The sequence below is a fragment of the Pundamilia nyererei genome, unplaced genomic scaffold (assembly GCF_000239375.1).
Source record: "Pundamilia nyererei isolate P.nyererei 1_Seehausen unplaced genomic scaffold, PunNye1.0 scaffold00024, whole genome shotgun sequence".
Classification (NCBI taxonomy): Eukaryota; Metazoa; Chordata; class Actinopteri; order Cichliformes; family Cichlidae; genus Pundamilia; species Pundamilia nyererei.
Genome location: NW_005187425.1, coordinates 254,168 through 273,230, shown reverse-complemented (window position 1 = coordinate 273,230; position 19,063 = coordinate 254,168). Strand labels below are relative to the sequence as shown.

At 40.1% G+C, this 19,063-nt stretch overlaps 1 protein-coding gene across 1 annotated transcript in view; it reads left to right on the top strand.

The window, feature by feature from the left end:
• The window catches only part of ccdc88ab (coiled-coil domain containing 88Ab), a 62,839-nt gene that overhangs the window by 16,926 nt on the left and 26,850 nt on the right, over positions 1 to 19,063 (top strand). The window contains exons 4-7 of the mRNA XM_013909390.1: positions 11,588 to 11,657; positions 17,516 to 17,574; positions 18,332 to 18,415; positions 18,542 to 18,682. Of these exons, the coding sequence (XP_013764844.1) occupies positions 11,588 to 11,657; positions 17,516 to 17,574; positions 18,332 to 18,415; positions 18,542 to 18,682 (354 nt within the window). The remainder of the gene's footprint in view (positions 1 to 11,587; positions 11,658 to 17,515; positions 17,575 to 18,331; positions 18,416 to 18,541; positions 18,683 to 19,063) is intronic.

Here is a 19,063-nt window from a genome sequence, read left to right as displayed (position 1 = left end):
GGAACATGCTGTGAAATACTCCAAGTCACCAGACTTTCCACACACTTTGTGCATTATCAGATTTTACAGCTTTGGTTCAACCCTGGTAGAAATTGGGTTTACTAAATAGTTGCTTAATTTTGGAGGCTGCCATCTTTTCTTGATGATATATAACCTCACAAAAATACTCTTTTACCAGTTCAGAGCAAGCTTGAAAAACAAATCATCATCCATCACAGATGGATAATGTTTGCATCTTTCTTGTTGTAGCCTTTGCCTCAAGATACTGATTATGTTTTATTGCTTTCTGCTAGAAATTGTACTGTATTTGTATATTTTCACCAAGTCTGAACTTACTCACACAGTCCTTTCAGCATCAGTCATGAGCAAATCAGTTTATTAGGGCATGTGCTTGTAGCTGCAGGCTAAATGTGCTTTGTCATGCAGACTCACATGCTGGCTATTCTGAATAAGTCCTGTTGATTATAATAGTTTAATAGCTCAGTTTTTGAACTCTTACACAGGTAGCAGTCAGTCATACGTCACTCTAGGCATATATAATAAGGTTTGGAGTTGATTCATATTGATCTGTCTGGCTCAAATCATGAAATAAACTATCTTTTTTTATTCTGTTCCCAAAACAATGACTTGGTTAAAGCAAAGACAATTGAATAGTCTCAAAAACTGACAGATGCCAGACAGCCTGTTTAAGTCGCTAATCAGATTACCTGACTATACAAATAAGAACTTAAAAGCTTGATTTATCTCGCTGAATCCCTTGGAGGTTACACTGTAATGGATAGTGTTGGTGTTTACCTTTCTCTGCAGTCACGTGCAACACTGAGGTGGTTATGTTGGCTTTGGAGCTAATAAATATTGAAAAATGCTCATACTTATATTGAAAAGGGCAGAAGAATTTAGAACAATTTGTTTATAGAGGTTGTCAGAGTTAGGAAAATGAGAAAAGACGTGAATAGACTGGAGGAAGGGGGCAGTCATTGTCTTATGGCTCAGCACGCTGGAGTAAAAATAAAATGGCAATGATCGCAAGCTGATGGCACAGGTTGCCTGGTAGGAAGCAAGTGATCTGCAGATAGTTGTGGTCCTCAACTGCAGTCACGCTCGGATAGATTAGCAACAGTTTGCAAAACATTGTCGTCTTATTTATAAATGCAGACAGTGTGAATCAGTCTTCACCAACGAGCACAACTCTTTTGCACAGTGTTTCTTTTCACAGAAAAGTGGTTGCTAGTTGGTTGGATTCTGGTTATTTTGCTATATCAAAACTCTGTTTATAAACACAGATTGCAGATGTTGCAGACCTGGTTCCTGTCTTCAAAACAACCGTTTCAAAAGCAAATTGACTGTACATGACACATGGCCCCCAACTGTCAAATTGAAGCTGGCAGTTGTTTCGGGTTTGCAAAACCCGGTATTATTACTTTTCTGAGAAAAGGTGCAGAGGCCAACGTAAATCCCAGGGGCCAGAATCGGCCTGGCAAAGACTTAATCCTACCTGCTGAACAGCTTTTTGAAATATAAGGGAAGGCATACATTTTTGGACTTATAACTTTGAAATAAAATTATACTCCACAGTAGATGGGTAACAAAAAACAGCAAATAACAGAAAAGTTCCTGCCATTCACTGAATACAGTAGAAATTTCAGTTTTCTAAATATGGGACAGTCTGAGCAGTGAGCTACCCGAAATTGTGCCAGAAACTGTTATTTTAACTTGAGGATACTCAAAAATAAATAAAAGTTTGAATTTCTGGTTTCACTTTCATGTTGATGGTTTTCTGAGTAATGTCAAACATCAAAGAATGTCAAAGAAATATTGTAGTGAATGTCATCCATGTGTCACCTTTTGCCACTGGCTTTCTGGTTGGCTGCTTACTGTAAACAAACCCATATTGTGAGATGCATGAGTCAGTAAACGAACTCACTTTTTTTTTTATCTTCAGATTTTATGAAGGTTGGTATTAAGTGTTGTTCCATTTTAAACCCAGAACCTCTCACCGTTCACACCAAATAATCACAGCCTTCAGTGGGAACTGAACATTAGCTTGCCTCTGCTCCTCTGCGTGCACATTGATCTGCAAGTGTTTGTGGATGTGCCTAGTAAGATAACGCATAACAGGAATTTGTGGCAGTTAAATGCAGAGACAGTTCCTGTATGCCAAAAGGGAGATATTTATAGATGTTGTTTTTAAGGGGAAGCTAAGAGCTAGGTTCTTCTTTTTCTATTACTGAACTAAGGCATGTCTGCTATGTCTCTGTTATGGACTTACTGAAGATAAGAGTGACATTTTATTGGAAGCGTCAGTGAACAGTTGCACTTTTCGCAAACATAAATGCAGAAAAAGCCCACTGTGTCTTTGAAATCTCCAAAAATTCAATTTTCAGCAACACATTTACACAACCACTCAGATTTACTGCTCCAAAACGGTTTAGCACATTACAGAATTGACAACAGAAACAACCAAGCTAATTTGAATTATGCATCAAAGAGAGCAATAATTACTACAAAGACGTCTGTGGCATCAGACAAAGTTTTCCAGTCAGTGTAAAGCACAGCCCTAGGGATGACTGGATAGTGGGTGGTGGGGCAGGGCTTCCCCAGCCCACCTGCCAACACCTTTGAGACAAGCAGCAGGATCAACCCGTTCACTCGTTCTGCCTCGGGGCTCTCTTGTTAAAAGCACTCTAGCTGATGGATACCAGCAATGAACAAAGGAACTGGGCACTAATGGTGCATTTGCCTCCTCCTCTTCATGTAAATGATGATCTGTCCATCTGGCTATCAGTGGACCCTCACTGCTGCTCTTTTCATGGTAGTTTTTATTGCCAAGAGTGACTCTTGATTTTTATTTCTTTCCTAAAATTCAGTTGTTTTTGCTTGTAACCACTTTCTGCAAGGCTCCACTGACAATATTAGGAAAGTAATTTTAATAAAGTGTTCATTTAAAAAATAATGCTCAAACCTTTTTTGTGGATTTTTACTCAGTTTGATAAGCTGTCAGTTCAGGTAAGCTGTTCACTTGTTAGTTTCTCTGTGAGACCATCAAAGTTTATTTTTGTTCTCCTCTTAAAATATTACTTTGACCAATAAGCTCACAGAATTATGTTGGCTTGCCCCTTGTTCTCTTGTGCAAACCCCTTAAGTGTACCTACAGCTCTTTTAGGCCTCTTACAGACATGAAATATGAAACATTGCTGACTTTATTCAAACGTGGCCAGAGCAGTGAAGAGTGAGCCATGGTACATGAGGTGTAATTCATGCAGCTATTTTATTATTATTTAAACTTGTGTGTTGAAAGTAACTTGTCTTCCTTTCTTTCTTTCTGTATCTACTTCCTCCCTTGCTAACTCATTCATCTCTCACACACGGTGACAGCAGCCGAGATAAACTATGAATAAACTGGCTTTATAAATGACTGCAAAATCCATTAGTCTGGATTTTTATCATACCTTGATGGATGGATGTGACTTCCTGTTTGTCTTGGGAATTTTAGCTCCAGCTTTATCTCATGCGGTCTTCCCTGGTCGACAGCCGTGAGACTGTTACTGTTTAAATTTTTACCACCAGGTCAACTTATCAAGAAAAGCTGTGTTATTCTTTAACATTGCTAATGACACACAGTTACATTTACCTGACTGCAGATGATTTAAGCTAGAAAGCGTGATGGTTTCCAGAGTCCCATCAATAGTTTGACTTGCTACAGAGAAACTTCACCTTCTCCCCAAAAGCGACTGTAGGGTAAGGCCTGATTTAGACTTCTGTAGGTAGTCTTTGCAGAACCTGTGACGCAACCTATGTAAGGTTCCTATATAGGTCCCTCCATTTCATTTGACCCGTCATGTCTAATCCTGTAGTTGGCGCATTCTCCATCTAGGAATTTGCTGACATTTTTGAGTTGTTATGTGAATGCTATAAATATTATTCCTTATATTGAGGCTATTATTGCTATTCTCTCATTGATAAATTCAAAAGCTACTGCAAAAAAGAAGCCAGAAATACACTGGAAGAATCAACGGTAATGAACGCACTGATGTAACTACCTGACATGTCATTGCACTTCTGGGGAGGTCTACATTAGGTTACACAAAGGTTACAGTAAAGGGTTTTCGGAGGACTTTGCAGTTACTATGTAGCTATGTAACAGTGTGATATGTATACATACCTAGGGCCACTGCTGTAATAAGCTTTCCATCAGTTTAAGCTGTAATAAGGTGATCATTTAGACTTAAAGAGGAAACCTTAATATGTCACTGGGTTAATTCAAATGAGTGTAAAAATGGCTTTACCACATTGAACAACAGGAAAAGCTTTTCCTGCATTGATTTGGTCAGTGGGGATGTCGTGTGATCTGGCGTTTAAAGTGCTTGGTGTGTGTGCGATAGATATGAGAGAAAGCGGAAGCATGGTCCTTCCCATTGTTGTTGGCTGTAACCTTTTCAAGTTCATAATCTCTGCAGTTTTTCTCTGCAGAGGGGTGTGTGTGTGTGTGTGTGTGTGTGTACGCCTGCTCCTGAACATTTACTGTACCACGTGCTTCAGACTCTTGAGCATGGGGAGAATAAATCAATCTCCTCATTTCTATGGTAACACTCCACTCAGCAGAATGGGTGTGATTCAAGCTTTCAGGGCTCAGGCAGCATGTGTACAAGCACACACATACTGCACAATTAGTCCCCTGTTAAAGCTCTGCCGGTAGCGGAACTTGTGCTTGGGTGGAGAGATGGAAGGTGTGAGTGTTGAGAGGGTTACCTTAACAAAGAGCAGTCCTGTGTGACCAAAGCACAGCCAGCTTATGACCTCTCTATGGACAACACTGAACACACAGCAAACTTGCACACATACTGTAATGTGTATTTATTTTTGCATGGCTTTCGCAGCTCGAGGTGCAAATCTCATCTGCAAGAAGATTATCTCCATTCTCAGCACGTCCATTCACTGACCTTGAGCTTTAGACAATAGAGATGTCTGCAGATCTCAAAATGATCATCTGCCTCGCAATTTTCTTAATGTATTCTATTGTACATGCTTTGGGTTTAGCTTACATTTCAATTGAGGATGTTTTTGCTTCGCCTATCAGAGGAAATGGCTCAATAATACAAAGGGAAGGAGGAAGTGCAATATGTTTTTAAGTATTTCCACTTTTTGTTCACACATACTACATGATGACAGCTGTGTGTGCAGAGAGAACATGTTGAGGGAGTATATTCCAAGGTTTGGGTGGATGCATGGGGGTGGGTGTGTGGATAAGCTTCCACTTAACCTGTACCTCATTTTAGCAACCTGTCTAAATGTCTCTGTAGGATGCAAGAGCAGCCAGTGTTGAGGAGCTGTGGATCCTCATGGAATCAATAATACAGCAATATAGTGTCAGGATAGGGGGATGGTGGGGTAAAGAAAGATGAGAGAGGAGGAGGAGGAGGAGCCCAGCACTGCGTGCCTGGAGTGAAAAGTGATGGAATCAAAGCTGTAGCTCTCTTTCTTTCATTTCTCCATCTTTGCCATTTTCCCCATTCTCTCCTCATTTCCCCCCTTCCACATCACACATGCCTCTCAATGTCTGAATAACGTCTCTTTTTTTTTTCTTTTTTTTAAATTTAGTTTAATGATTGGCTATTCCACATCCCCCATGTGTGAAATGGAAATGATTAGACATTTGTAGTATTGGAGGCTGTCATATTGACTTGGCTAAGGACATTTCTGCTGTCACAGTTCGGATAAAGCACTGAAGGCTTTCCACTTGAAATCTGTATGACAGTAAGTGTGTGTGTGCACATGCATCCCTTGGTGTTTGTAGCACATTGCCATGACATGCTCAGTGTGATGGCTGGTCTCTCTCCTGCAATGTCCATCATGTTTTATGTATGTGAGCTAAGCCTTTGCCAGCTAATCCAAGATGCATATTAGGCTACTGTAGTTTAGTTTTTATTATTCGCCTCTAATTAATCCTCAAAGCATGCTATTACTCATGCTCTTGAAGGGAAAAAAGTCAATTTAAATAGCACCATACTTGAAAGTGCTGGACCTGATCTTACCTATAACACCTATACCTTGTCAGAAACCTATAGTCTACATACCCTACACCTCCCTCCCACAGTCTGGGTAAAATATATGAAGCTGTGACTGCGCCATGATGTTATACTGTGAACATTTCCCACACATTTAGTCTGCGTGAATGCTGTCAAGCTACAGTCTTATATTTTTTTTCTTCTAAGTTATAAAGTCAGCTGCAGACTTGTTACTAAAGAGATGTAGTGCATGCTGTCTTGAGTTTTTTTTGACAAAGCTCCAAGCTAACACCCAGACATATCACAAGATCAAAGACTACGAAGTGTTCTTCAGTGTCAGTGGGGGAAGAACAGAAGGAAAAACTGTCCACGGTGTAGTTCATTCTTTTGTAAAGTCTTTAACAAAGCAGAAGAGGAAGTTGGGTGATGAATCAGTGAATGAATCAGCTGTAGTGCCAAATCACAACATGGGTCATGAAGAAGAGTATCAGACTATGACAAAGGTCATGCACCCAGACAAATCCATCAGTATTAGCTGGTTTTATGCCATAGAAGCTGCAAATTAATGACATAATTAATATAGCTATATGATAACCCAATGGGCGGGGCTGAGATAGATTTTGGTCGCCCGACCGGAGATATCGCTAGCTCCGGGACGTCGGGCTAGCGATTTTTGCGAGCCCTGAGACTGTTTTATAATATCTATTTCTCCATAGTTATTTATGTTTACAAATGATCAGTGGAAACATTCTAATAAATTCAAGTAACAAAATGATTATATAAATCCAGGTCCTTGAAAAGTGAAAGTTTGCCTTTGCAAATGAAAAGCTATACTTGAAGTGTGAACATAAAGTTGTCATTACTTTGCATGGTTGTCATGAAATGAGAGTGCGAGAAAACAGCTTGCAAGGCGAACACATGCTAGCATGGAAGGGGACAGGTGTGAGCATGAATGGATGAAGAGCAGCGGTCAGCAGTGGGACAGGTGGTTGTAGGAAAAGAAGTGTGTTTGTGTCAATCTAGTAAATGACTTCTTTATTTATTTATTTAGTACTCGCAAATGCTCAGTTGACCTTTATAAAAATCATGTTCTGCTGGTGTTTTACCATCAAAAAGGCACAAATGTTTAAAACTTGTCTGGTTTCCACAGCAGCAAAGGCAAAAATATTTTTCCCCAGGCTGAACTTGTGGTACTATATTAAACAGCAATGGAGTGAGTCTGAAGTGTAGCTCTCTGTGTGCGCTTATTCACTCTGAATACCAAAGAGATAATAAAGCAGAGTGCTGAAAATTTCCCCAAATTTTAGACGGTGACTCCAGGCTCTTTAGTTTCCTTTAGCATATTTTGGCTTCTATTTTTGCCCTTTAAAATCAGATGAATTTCACCCAAAGCGGCTGTCATGAGTTCTACATGGTGAATTGGCTGTCAGGCACACCAAATGCCTCTCTGTGAGATGCCAACTGTGGGCGTCTGAGATACGCTGATTATTCTGTCTGACGCTTGTTGAGTCAATCTGTCTCAGCCTTCAGACGTTATGGCCGTTTGGTCGCTTCGGCCTGGAACAGCCAGACATTGGTCACTGTTATCGCTCCATTTTGTCATTGTTATCAGTGTTGTATTTGCCATTACCACATTTGTTTATTGCTAAATGTGTACTTGTAAAATGCTATAACATTTATTGCTCTTTACAAAAAGCATGCGAAGTTATAATTTCAGAAATGCAAATTATATGTAAGCTTTTCTGGAAATTACTTTGGAAATGTATGATGACTCCTTTCGTTCCTCCGTGCATGCTCAGACACCAGTGTAGACAGAGGAAGAGAGACATAGCAGCTAGGGTCACTGCTGTTATCACCACTGGGATGAAACCATGGCAACCACGCTTCGGACCTAATAACCATTACTGCCTGTTACTGCGACCCCCCCCTACTCTCACCTTTACCCCATTTTAGTGAAGCGTCTCTGTGCATCATTTCTGTTATCAAATTATTAAAGGAAATTTGGTGAGTCTAATGTTCTTCAACTAAAATATTACAGTCTAAAAAAAGACAACAACAAACTAAGACCATGTGAACCATGTTGTAGTGCTATTTGATGACGGCCAAAAATCAAAATCACAATTATTTTGGTCGTATATTCAACTTCAGGAACATCATCCATTAACTCAGTTGAAGTATTAATGATTTTTCTGCAGGTTTGTGTCCTCTAATTAAAGGCTTCCTTTCTTGGCTCAAAATAAACTTCACAGTGGAGAAAAAAATTGTTTTTGTTCATGTTCGTCGTTAAGGTTGTAACAATTTTCCAAAGCTACCGTTTAACATTTTACTTCAGTTTTTCTTTAGAGGGGATGGGAGGGCAAAATAACAATTTTGGCAATAAACGTGTTTACTCTGATATATTTCCAGTCCACTCATTATCTGACCAATCCTTAAACACAGGTATCCACATGGGTACGACACTACATGAAGACAAAACTGATATATTATTGTCATTTGTATCTTAATTATGAATTATTGCACCCTTAGCAAACAATGGAAAATCATAATTAAATATAATTATTTGCACAGCCCTAGCTTTTTGTTATAGCTCGTTATTTGTCAGTCTTTCAGACTATGCGGCTATCTGTTTAAAACCAGATGTGAGAAATGCACTGAACATCTGTCACCCCAGATGAACATTCCTGTGTGAACCGGTGGTTCTCTCTCTTCATCAATCCAAACAGCTGACAAAGGTTGTCAGAGCTGCTGCTTCTGCTGCAGGACTCTGATAAGGATAATAGTGCTGAAATTGTGTTTGCAACTTACATTTCCTTAAATTCCTTAAATTTCCTTTGACATGAAAAACATACTGGCCCATACATGTTTCTCAAACTGCAGCCATGTGTACAAACAGTTATATGGAGAAGCTGCACTGAGATTTTGAAGCAAATCTAGAAATTTCTTGTGTGTACATAAATATATGCATATTTTCACCTGTCTTTTAGCGATATCTCAGTAAAGAGAGCCTATTAATGAAAACGTGAAATTGGCCAAAAGTTGTAGTTTTTTAGTTCCTATTATATCCTATTGTGTAGTTCCCTAAGTTATACAGGGATACAGTTTTGAATTCATCAGCTGAATGTAGCTGGTTGATTATTTTGGAAATGTTTCAAAGCAGCAACAGATGTGGTTCAATTTTTAGCCAGCCACCACCAAGTGATGTCAGTTTTTTTTTTGTTTTTTTTTTTTTCTCCTTCTACGGTGAGGTCACAGAGTATGTATAGAGCAGTTAATTACTGCACACGCAGAACTTCTGCAAAACCCTTTACTAATATAAGCCTCGTTGTCATGACTGCAGCAGTGCACTGCACAGAATAGTCGACTGTCAGGTCAGATGAGTTCAAGTTGTTCTCTGCCATCAGGTAAGTATGAAATATTCAAGTTAGCTGACCTTTATGTATATTCTATTTAAAGAACCCATCTCTTCCTTTGCAATCAGACATGTGGTTTAGGGTTGGTTTATACTGCTCTAAAAGTTTAGACCATGAACACTGTGGCAGTTAGCTGTGTACAGTTTCTACCAGATGGTTAGCTGGAACTTTCTGAATTTTACAGATGTTGCTTTATGGCAGTTTGCTCTGTTTTTCTTTTCTTTCCTTTCTTTCCCTTTTTTAAGGAGGCCATATTTTACCTTTTGCCTATCTTGTCCACTTTCATTTATTGTGTTTTTTCCTTTTTGTGCATGTGTAATATCTGCAGAAGTTACAAAGCCCATGTCAAAAGGAATTGTCTACTTCAGAAAATACTAGTTGTTATTAGGTGTCTGAAACACCTTGTTGGGGTCCAGCTTTTTGTTTTGTTTGTCTGTATCGCCGGGTAATACATTTGCCTAATGACCTCCGGCAGAGAACAAGCACCCTACAGACCAACATTTTTATTCTTTTACAGTAGCTCAGGCTGCACCTTCAAGTCTTGGTTAAATGCCAGACATTGATGACTCCTTACTACTACAAGCCCAGGCTATACTATTATTTTTACCTCTTCATGCTTCGTCCAAACTGATATACTTGATCACAAAAAATAGGGCTGGTAGATGCTGTTTATATGATGAAAATAGGTAATTTTAGTCTGCTGCTTGGTGGTTGTTTGGCACCATGATGGCGTCATCACATCATATGTCATTTGTGGATATAAATGATGTTGTCATTAATTTAAAATAATAGGGTGCTTTCATCAGGCGTTTTAGGTGCAGAAATACTAAAGTTCTTATGTGCCAGATTTGTTGCTCAGCCACTGGTCCAGGAGGAGCTGGTAGAAAAAGACAGATTTCATGTATTATAGTAAGATTTCCACACCACTACCAGGAAAATACTCTGTGCTGTTTTGTTACATGGCTAATGTGGGTATAATTATATGCCCAGAGGCCAAAGTTATGTCAACATTTTAACAGCAAGGGGCAGAAACTGGGGAAACTTTAAGACCAATTTTAAACCAGTAAACAAGGACTGGGAGGGAGTTGGTTTGTTTCCATGTTGCCTTTTTTTGCTGCAGTGCGGGTCTTTGAGAAAATGGTAAGGGCATCCAAACAGTGTCTTCTGTTGCAGGTTCTCGTTGTTTGCCTGATTCTGGTTCTGGCTCCACTGGCTGATGGCTACTCGTGTTCTCATGAGGTTTACGGTTCGCCAACAGTAGTCTTTTGTCTTATTGTTTGTTCCAACCATGCAAGGCAAACAGAACTTTTCTGAAAGGTGGTCTGAAAGACACTGTGTCTAGAATAGAGTTGCATACAGAGAGAGAGCAGCAATGTAAAGTTTGGGTGAAAAATGATCTATTTATGGTTGTGGACCTCTAAAAGGAAATGTATATAGCCTTTTAAATGGCATTAGACATCTTATTATTATGATGATTTGAAGTCATTTGTTTCTAGCTGTTTTTGTACCATTGCCACACCTTTAATTTGACTAAAATGAAAGCATCAACACCAACATTGTCAGTATGTGCAGATGTACACATTGGTGCATTTGTCTACCTGAGTGTAATTTGTTGGTTTGGTTTCATTTTGGTTATGATGATTGGAATGTGAATGTAGAGGGCCCTGCGGCATAAACCACACCAGCTATTTAACCCACATGCACACCACTGCCACTTGCATCATCTCACATATGCAGTCACTACCAATGCACGAAATCTCATGGTTAGCCAGATACTATTGATTTATCTGGCCTCACCCAGTGTGTAACTCTTAAAAATTTAAGAATTGTCTTTCTTTGGAAGGATCTCACCTTCCTACTTCCACACTGTCAAATCTCTGAGCATCATACTTGTAATATTTCAATTATTGCTATGTAGCCATGTATTGATAAACAATCAATGCTAAATAAAAGATAATCTTGGATGGTAGTATCCTCTGATAGACGTATGTAGCGCTACTAACGCTATTTAGAGTCCAATACTCAAGAACTCTGGCAAATTAAAGTAACATTTGGGCTTGGTTTAGATTTAGTTGCTTCGATTTCTTTTCCATAATTTTTTTTTTTTTTTTAAATAAATATTTGACATTGTGCTCCCTTGCTGAACATTTTCTTTCTTTCTTTGTGTGACAGGAGTGTCTCCAACAGCTGGTGATGATGCCTTTACCAAATGTGCTGATACTGGGCCGGAACCCCCTCTCTGGTAAGTGCCAGCGTACTAAACAGTACGTCTTCATTATACAGACTGACGGTCTGACCTGTCCTGTGCCGGTTTTAACTTGACTCTAGCTGAGTGGCACTGGTAGTAAGTGCATTGCCGGCAGTTCACTAAGAGGACATTCAACATTGCAGAGCTCCCCAAACTTCATCAGAATGCAAATTTAATCCTGTTAAAATTATCCAGTGCTTTGATGTTTCATGTGTGCTTTCTCTTTGGTGCCTTTTTCTTTTTCTGCACAATAACGAGCTGTTAAATGTCATTCATAACCCACGCTGAATCGAAACTTCACAGCAGAAAATGAAAAATGTTGATCATATTTTTGCAGCGATGTGAAGTGGACCAATTATAGGTTTCACAATCTTTCTGCAGCTCTATTCTCAGAAAGCGTTGTGAAAACTTGTACACACATTTTCCACCACAAGCAAGTCGCCCACGGCCACATCTGTAGAGTTCTATTACCCAAAGTGTTAAATTCATTTAACCCCTTGGCATCAAGGCTTTGACCTGGTGCTCCCAGCTATGCAACTTAATACGTCTTAGTCGCCTTAAAAGCAACAATCGTGCAGAGTCAAGTGTTCGAACACCATGATAATATTTTATGTAGCTTGACTTGTCCAGCCCTAAGTGCCAACTTGATACTCCAGCATGAACTTAAGTAAGCCACTGAGGAGAAGATGACTAACAGCAGGTCATCATTTAAGATTATGCCGTAGTGGTTGCAGAAATACATCTGTATTAAAATATATAATTTGGGGGGGGGTGGTCAGCCAGTGTAGATCAGTAGACACACAAAAGATCATTGGATTGATTGCTCTACATTGGGAAAACAGTATCCACGCAAAGGTTCAGAGCTTTTGTGTAGATGTCTGCAACTTTAATCATGAGCTCTTCAGTGTATTGTTTCCAGGCTCAGGTCACAGATGTTGCTGAAAGATCTGTACCTTTTTAAATACCCATCCTCCCCCAGCTGCCTTATCATACGTTCATCACAGCAGTTTGTTATTTTTGGGTTTTCAGCACTCTTTAGTGGTCAGAATTACCCTTTTTAATTCTCATATGCCCCTACTAGCATGAAAGGTAAATAAATGAACAATACGAGGCTGCAAGTAGTGAATACTTTTGTGTATGGATCACTGGCACCAGATTTCCTAATTGCTTTTATTTGGTGTTTATTAATCCTTGTCAGCCCCTGTTTGTTTGAATACATCACTGCCATTTTCACAGCACCTTGGCAGTCTTTCACAGCCTCACGCAGCAGCCTTTAGAAGTCCTGAAGGGAATGTTAAGAGGATACCGAGGTCGACCCATTGCACGAGTGGAGTGAAGCTCCATGCAAGTGGGCCAGACCAAGCAGGAAGACTTCACTCATCTAGTGCTTTTTACCTTGTAGCTCATCAGATTATCACTCAGCAAGGCAGCAGCCAGTCAGACCAGTGCTAGCTGTGGAGCTTGGCTCGCTGGCTCAGTGACTGCCAGCTGAAAGTCATTGGCCATGTGGCTTTTATTATGCTCCCATTAGGGGGGGCAGGGGACAGCTCTCCATGTGTGTGAGTGCATGCATGTGTGTTTGGTGGATGGGGGAGGGGTGTCTTCACAACAGTGAACAGTGGGAATGCACTGTAGTACCCCCCTCAAGGCTCTGGTTTAACCCTAGCTCCCCTTGCATAAACATGCAGGGTTATATGTACAGACAAACACTCCCTTGTGCATGCAAGTAGTGTCTGGTCAGTACGGTTATGTGCACATGTCAGAAAAACAGAGTAGCTCCTTTGTTTAGTCTGTTTTAAAGTCCGTGAATTATCATCACTAATATCTTAGCTAATCTATAGCTGCTTTCCTTGGGCAAATTGAGTGGCCTTTTATAGTTATAATCCTCTTTTCATCACTCCTACTAATGGAAAATGCTATTCACTGACAGCAGCCAAAAACAAAGCTGATTGAGTCATCATCAGACAAAATGTAAAGGTAAATTAGTGGAGTGTTTTTGGAGCATTTCTAAAACCTACAGTATGCTCCCTTATATTGAAGAACGCCATAATCTGAAGCCCTCTTTAACTCTATGCTGAAAACTTATACGTAAACTACGAGGGGCATAAAAGTGTAGGCATAAAAATAGTTTCCGGTCTAAATCAGTATCGATCACAGTGCTTTGGCTGTCCTCACTGTATAGGAGCACTCAGACTATTTGTGTTCCTGAGGCTGAAATATTTTCGTTTTGTGGAGATGCACGTTTACCTCTGTTTGTGTGTCACCCACTGTGTATTTGTGTGAATTTCCTGTCTTTGCATAAGATTTGAAATAGGACTTTGCTTCACCATGTGCAAAAATACCTTTATATAGTGTAAATATTTATTTTATGAATTAATATATTTAAGCAAGAAAATCCGATATGAAAATCTCTGAAACTGAGGAAAAAAGTTCTGCCTATTTTTACTATGTTGTGGTCAGTTGTGCGTCTATAATAAGCAGAGTAGATGGAGAGGAAACCAGTGTTGGGTTAGCTCTGAGAGCTGGGGGATTGGTGGCTATTAATATAAATGGGTAGCCTGCCTGAATAAAATCTATGTGCAGGAAATGCTGGGTAAAGCACAATTGCTCTAAAATGATCTCTAAGTAAGGTTTAGTCAACTCTGCCCTGTCCTCTGCTCCAGTGAGATGGGTTGAATAGACTCTGGCACCTTGTCAAAGCAATATCATATTGCATGTACCAGTATTATTACTGACATGCATGCCATTGGGTCCTGACAGAGCTTGCATGGAAGTACACAATTCTGTTTTTCCTCATAATTGACTCACATCCTCCCCACACACTGCTGTGGCATTGCAGGAAGAAGGGTTGGTAACTGTCCTTCTGACCTTTTGTTTCCTGCCTAAAGGATAAAAGAGGGAGGAGGGAAAGGTGGTGAAAAAGGAAGCCTAGATGAGTGTGCTCAGTCTCAGAAGGTGCAGATCCTCTATAACAATGTTAGAGGATGGTAGGAAGGAAGGATGGGTGGATGTGTGTTGCAAAGAATAAATGGGTGGATGAAGTGATTGGATAAGAGAGGACGAGAGTGATGGAGGACAAAAAGCCAGCAGAGATTGAAGGCGACCTCTTTGCTGCTGGAGGGAGATTTCTTTCTTTATTTTCAACCTTGCCTTTTCGCCTTCCTCCTGCTCTCTGTCTCTTTTGGTTTCTGTGTTTCTATATTCTTCCCTTGTGTTTGTGTTGCTTGTGCGCTGTGGTGCTTTCCTCCTTTTGTGTCTCTTCCTTTCATCTCTCCCTCTTTACCGCTTCTCGCTCTTGTTCTCTCTGTCTCTCGGTTGCTCTCTCTGATGGTATAAATTATTTATCCTATGAGGCCCCTTATCTTTCCTTGGTTGCTTCAGTCGATTTGCTGAGCTAAATCCCTTCCCTGACTAGAATAGGTTCCTGTGGCTCTAATAGACTATTGTTAAGCCCAGTGGCTCTGAGAATTAGTTTTATCTGTCACCCTCCTAGGCCCAAATTCACTTTTTTGTGTGCTTCATAATGAGTGACTGACTAAGCACACTTCAGTATTCATTCTTAAAACAGCACTGGTTATTTTCTAGAGACAGTTATTAAGAGTTAAGAGTATTTACTATTAATTAATGATAATATATACTTAAAATGCAGTGACATAAATGTTCAGTTGATTTTTTTTCTAAAATGTTTCATGACATCATGCCATGTCTGGGTCACACGCACAGTGGATTTGTGGAAAAACACCTGACCTTGTTAAGACTGATTTCCTTACCAGAAGGTTAGAAAGTTTCCCTCTGAGTTGTCAACAACCTGCCACTCATTTCCTTGGTTGCGCTTCAGCACAAATTCTATTACAAGAGAATTTCCATATTATGATTGAAGCATCTCTATAATAAGTGCCTAAAGAAGAAAAAGGCTGCTGCAAAGCTCCAGGTCTACTAGCTGGAATGCTCAAAAAAGAGTGGGGGGGAAAAGAGACCTGCTTCACTATATATTTAACATAACTGAAAGTTATTTTCTCACATATGAATGCTGCAAATGTTGGCACAGTTGGGTCCTGACATTGTCAAGCAGTTGGCACACAAGATAGATTTTCGGTGTTGGCAAAATTCCACTTGGTTTGGGGAAGGATGCCGAGAGAGAGCATCCTAGAGGCAGGATGCAGCGAACACACCGGATTATTACCTGTGATATTTCACAACGTGCAAGCCGGCAGAGAGGCGGGGGCTGTCACACAGACGGGGGCTGTGAGATTAAGTTTAATATCTGATCTGACTCATTTGCATTCTGACATGTCTGGTAATTTCTCAAAAGCTTCAGGGCTACTCTGTAATAATATTGACTTTTGTGCCTCCGATTCAAGACTGATGAATGAAGCATAATTGATTTGTATAGAGAAACCTGTAAAATAATTGAATAGACACTTGCAATGGGAGTCTATGTTTTGCCATCCTGGAGCGACAACAGTGTCTGTTGCTTTAAAAAGCTCTTTCACATAGAAAGCAGCATGTGCTGTGCTGACTGCTAGGCCAAGCAAACGCTGACCACTGTTCTCTGTTCTCTGTCTGTACCATGTCATTTTTTGCGGCCACTTATAGTTTTATGTGTATGGTATGCGCTCGCTTCCTGCCAGTCTGCATTTCTACGGGTTGTGTGAATGTATGGATTTCAGAGGTGCCGTTTGTGTCCACACTGTATGTGAAATGCCCTTAAGTTGTTGCTTTCCACAGCTTTTTTTAACCACCTCAACCCACTCCAACATGTACTTTTCAGTCCTTCATGAAAAGTACTTTCATCACTCATTCATCTCATTATAATCTCTCTTTTTTTGTCATTTGGAAAGTCCCACGAAGATTAAAGTTGTCAATGAAAATTGTCCTTGTGTATGCCTGCTGTTTAGCTGTGATGATTGGCCCATAAAGCAGACCACCCTACATCGAGAACATGCTGTCACTAATCTGGATTTATGATCGTTTTAGCAGGACATTTTTAGCCCTTGCTAGCCCCCCTGGGCCGCAGGATGAGCTGGCTTATCACACACACTCTGGTTATCAACTGGGGGAACACAGTCTTAGTACAGAGAGACACAGATGCCCTTAACTAGCATTAACTATACCACTTAGTCACAGTGTGACACACACACACACACACACACACACACACACACACAAACATGCACCACCTGGTTTGCTGTTGTTCAGTCCCAAATCGCACAGATGAGCTCAGGCCTGTTGAGCAGGCAAGCAGCTGTTTGTGGGTTTCAGCAGTTTCTGACAATATGTCCTGACATGTGGAAGTACTGGGTGTTCACCCTGCCAGCCTACTGCGCTGTGGAAAATATCGTGTCACTGTATCTGAGGAAAGGTTTTATAAGGGGAAATGGGAACAACCCAAGAATTTAGGCTTGTTGGAAGTAAATGTGGGAATGATTTTATTCCTGTCTTAAAATAAGATGAAGCTGATGTTTTAATCTGAACCTACTACATCTTGATTTTTACAGGGAATTTGGTCGTGTGAAGCCCTGTTTCCAAAGGACACACAACCTTAAGATAAATTTATTACTAATTGAAAAAAAATAAAAATCATGCAATCAATCTGAGCTTGTTGTGGTGAAGAGGCTGCGGAAAATACTTCCACTGCTATCAACAAAACACCAATCAGTAGCACTAATTAACTAACCTCTGTGTTTTTACTCCTTAATAAACCACAAAAACTGAACACAAAGCCAGACAAATAAAGGGAGTAACAAGACACACGTAACAAATGATCTTTGATTTCCACAGGAATTTTGTTTGGGTTTTTATGCAGACATATTTAAAGTTATTCCCCTGCTGTGTCCTATGTCTTCCTTCAGCACAAGGTCTGGAAGAGATGAAGAAACTGTTGCTGTTGCTACTAGGCTGTGCTGTCCAGGTAAGAGCTCAGTGTAGGCGACCTAAACGCTCCACATAAGTGCATTTGATACACGTTTCATGCTGCTGTGAAAGTATGGACTAAGAAGGTTCATAAAAGACGACTATCAACTCAAGATGATATTTTATGAGGAGGTCAAATAGATATCATTGTTATTTGTGTCATTTTTAGTGGTCATACTTTTGCAATTTAATTCTCAATCCAAAAAACACATTTGGAAGAGTTTAAGTCTGTTTAGTCAGGTCTTCCTTGATTTACTGCCAGCTTTAACTCTGATACAACTAACGCTGTGTAATGAATGACAATGCAGACCTTTTTCCTGTCTTATGACAAAGCCTGCATTCAGCTCTTACTCACTGCACGTCAGATAAAGCCACTGACCTTTCACCAACTCCATTGTTTTATTCAAATGAAGCTGCACCTGTGTTCATGCACTTAACTCTGACTTGATAATGTGCCTACCACAAGGCTGCATTAAAACGCACAGATGCCTAGCTTCTAATCAGAATTATTCATTAAAAATAAAAAATACATTTTTCCATCTTCTTGCATCTTCTTATTCAGTTCAAGAGCCTGTCTCAGCTGTTTTTGCTCTTATCATCTTTCTGATGTATAAGAATACATTAATGCTAACCTCCTCTGGACCCCCAATTAAACGTATCGACTATGTCACATCTCAAATATCGTGCTCTTCTTCTCTCATTGAAGATTTAGAGATTTAACTGTTGCCCCTGCATCCTCCTCTCTCTGTTTACAGTGTGAGAAGAAGGAAGAGTACATTGAGCGTATCCAGACTCTGGACTTTGACACCAAAGCTGCCATAGCATCACATATCCAAGAGGTATTTCTCCTCCACAGCAAACACAAAAGAGAAAATGTTATAAGCCTTGCTAAACCTTTCAGCTGGTGTTCACCGTTACATTCACTATTCGCTAAAGCTTTATTGACAATATGATGGTAATTTTAGGTGACTCATAACCAAGAAAATGTAGTGGACCTGCAGTGGTTGGAAAGTGGGGAAATACCTCCAGAGGATCTGGACAGCCTCTCCAGAAACCTGGCTTTCCACCTCAAGCGCCTGGTGGATGAAAGGGACACACAGCTTGAGGTAATGACATACTGTATATGTGTGTGTGAATATACACTTATTTAGGCTTATTAGTAAAATGACAAAGTACATAAACAATGCAGACCAAAGAACAAAGAAGTGTAGAAAATTTAATGAATTGAAATTCTCTCTGTTGTTGGGGGAGATTTGCTGATGAAAATCTAAAGGTCACTTTCGAACAGGGTTATGTGGAAATTTTTCCTTTTTTCATGTTACCACACAAGAGAAACCTCAGGAAGGAAGGGTTGAAACTGTTAACTGTCGCATGGATGCGTGTGTGTGTGTGTGTTTGACTTTGACTTCGTGCGTCATTGAGTTTCCAACCCATGGGGTGCAGATCCCAATGACAGATACAGCTGATTTGTGTGTGTGTGTGTGTGT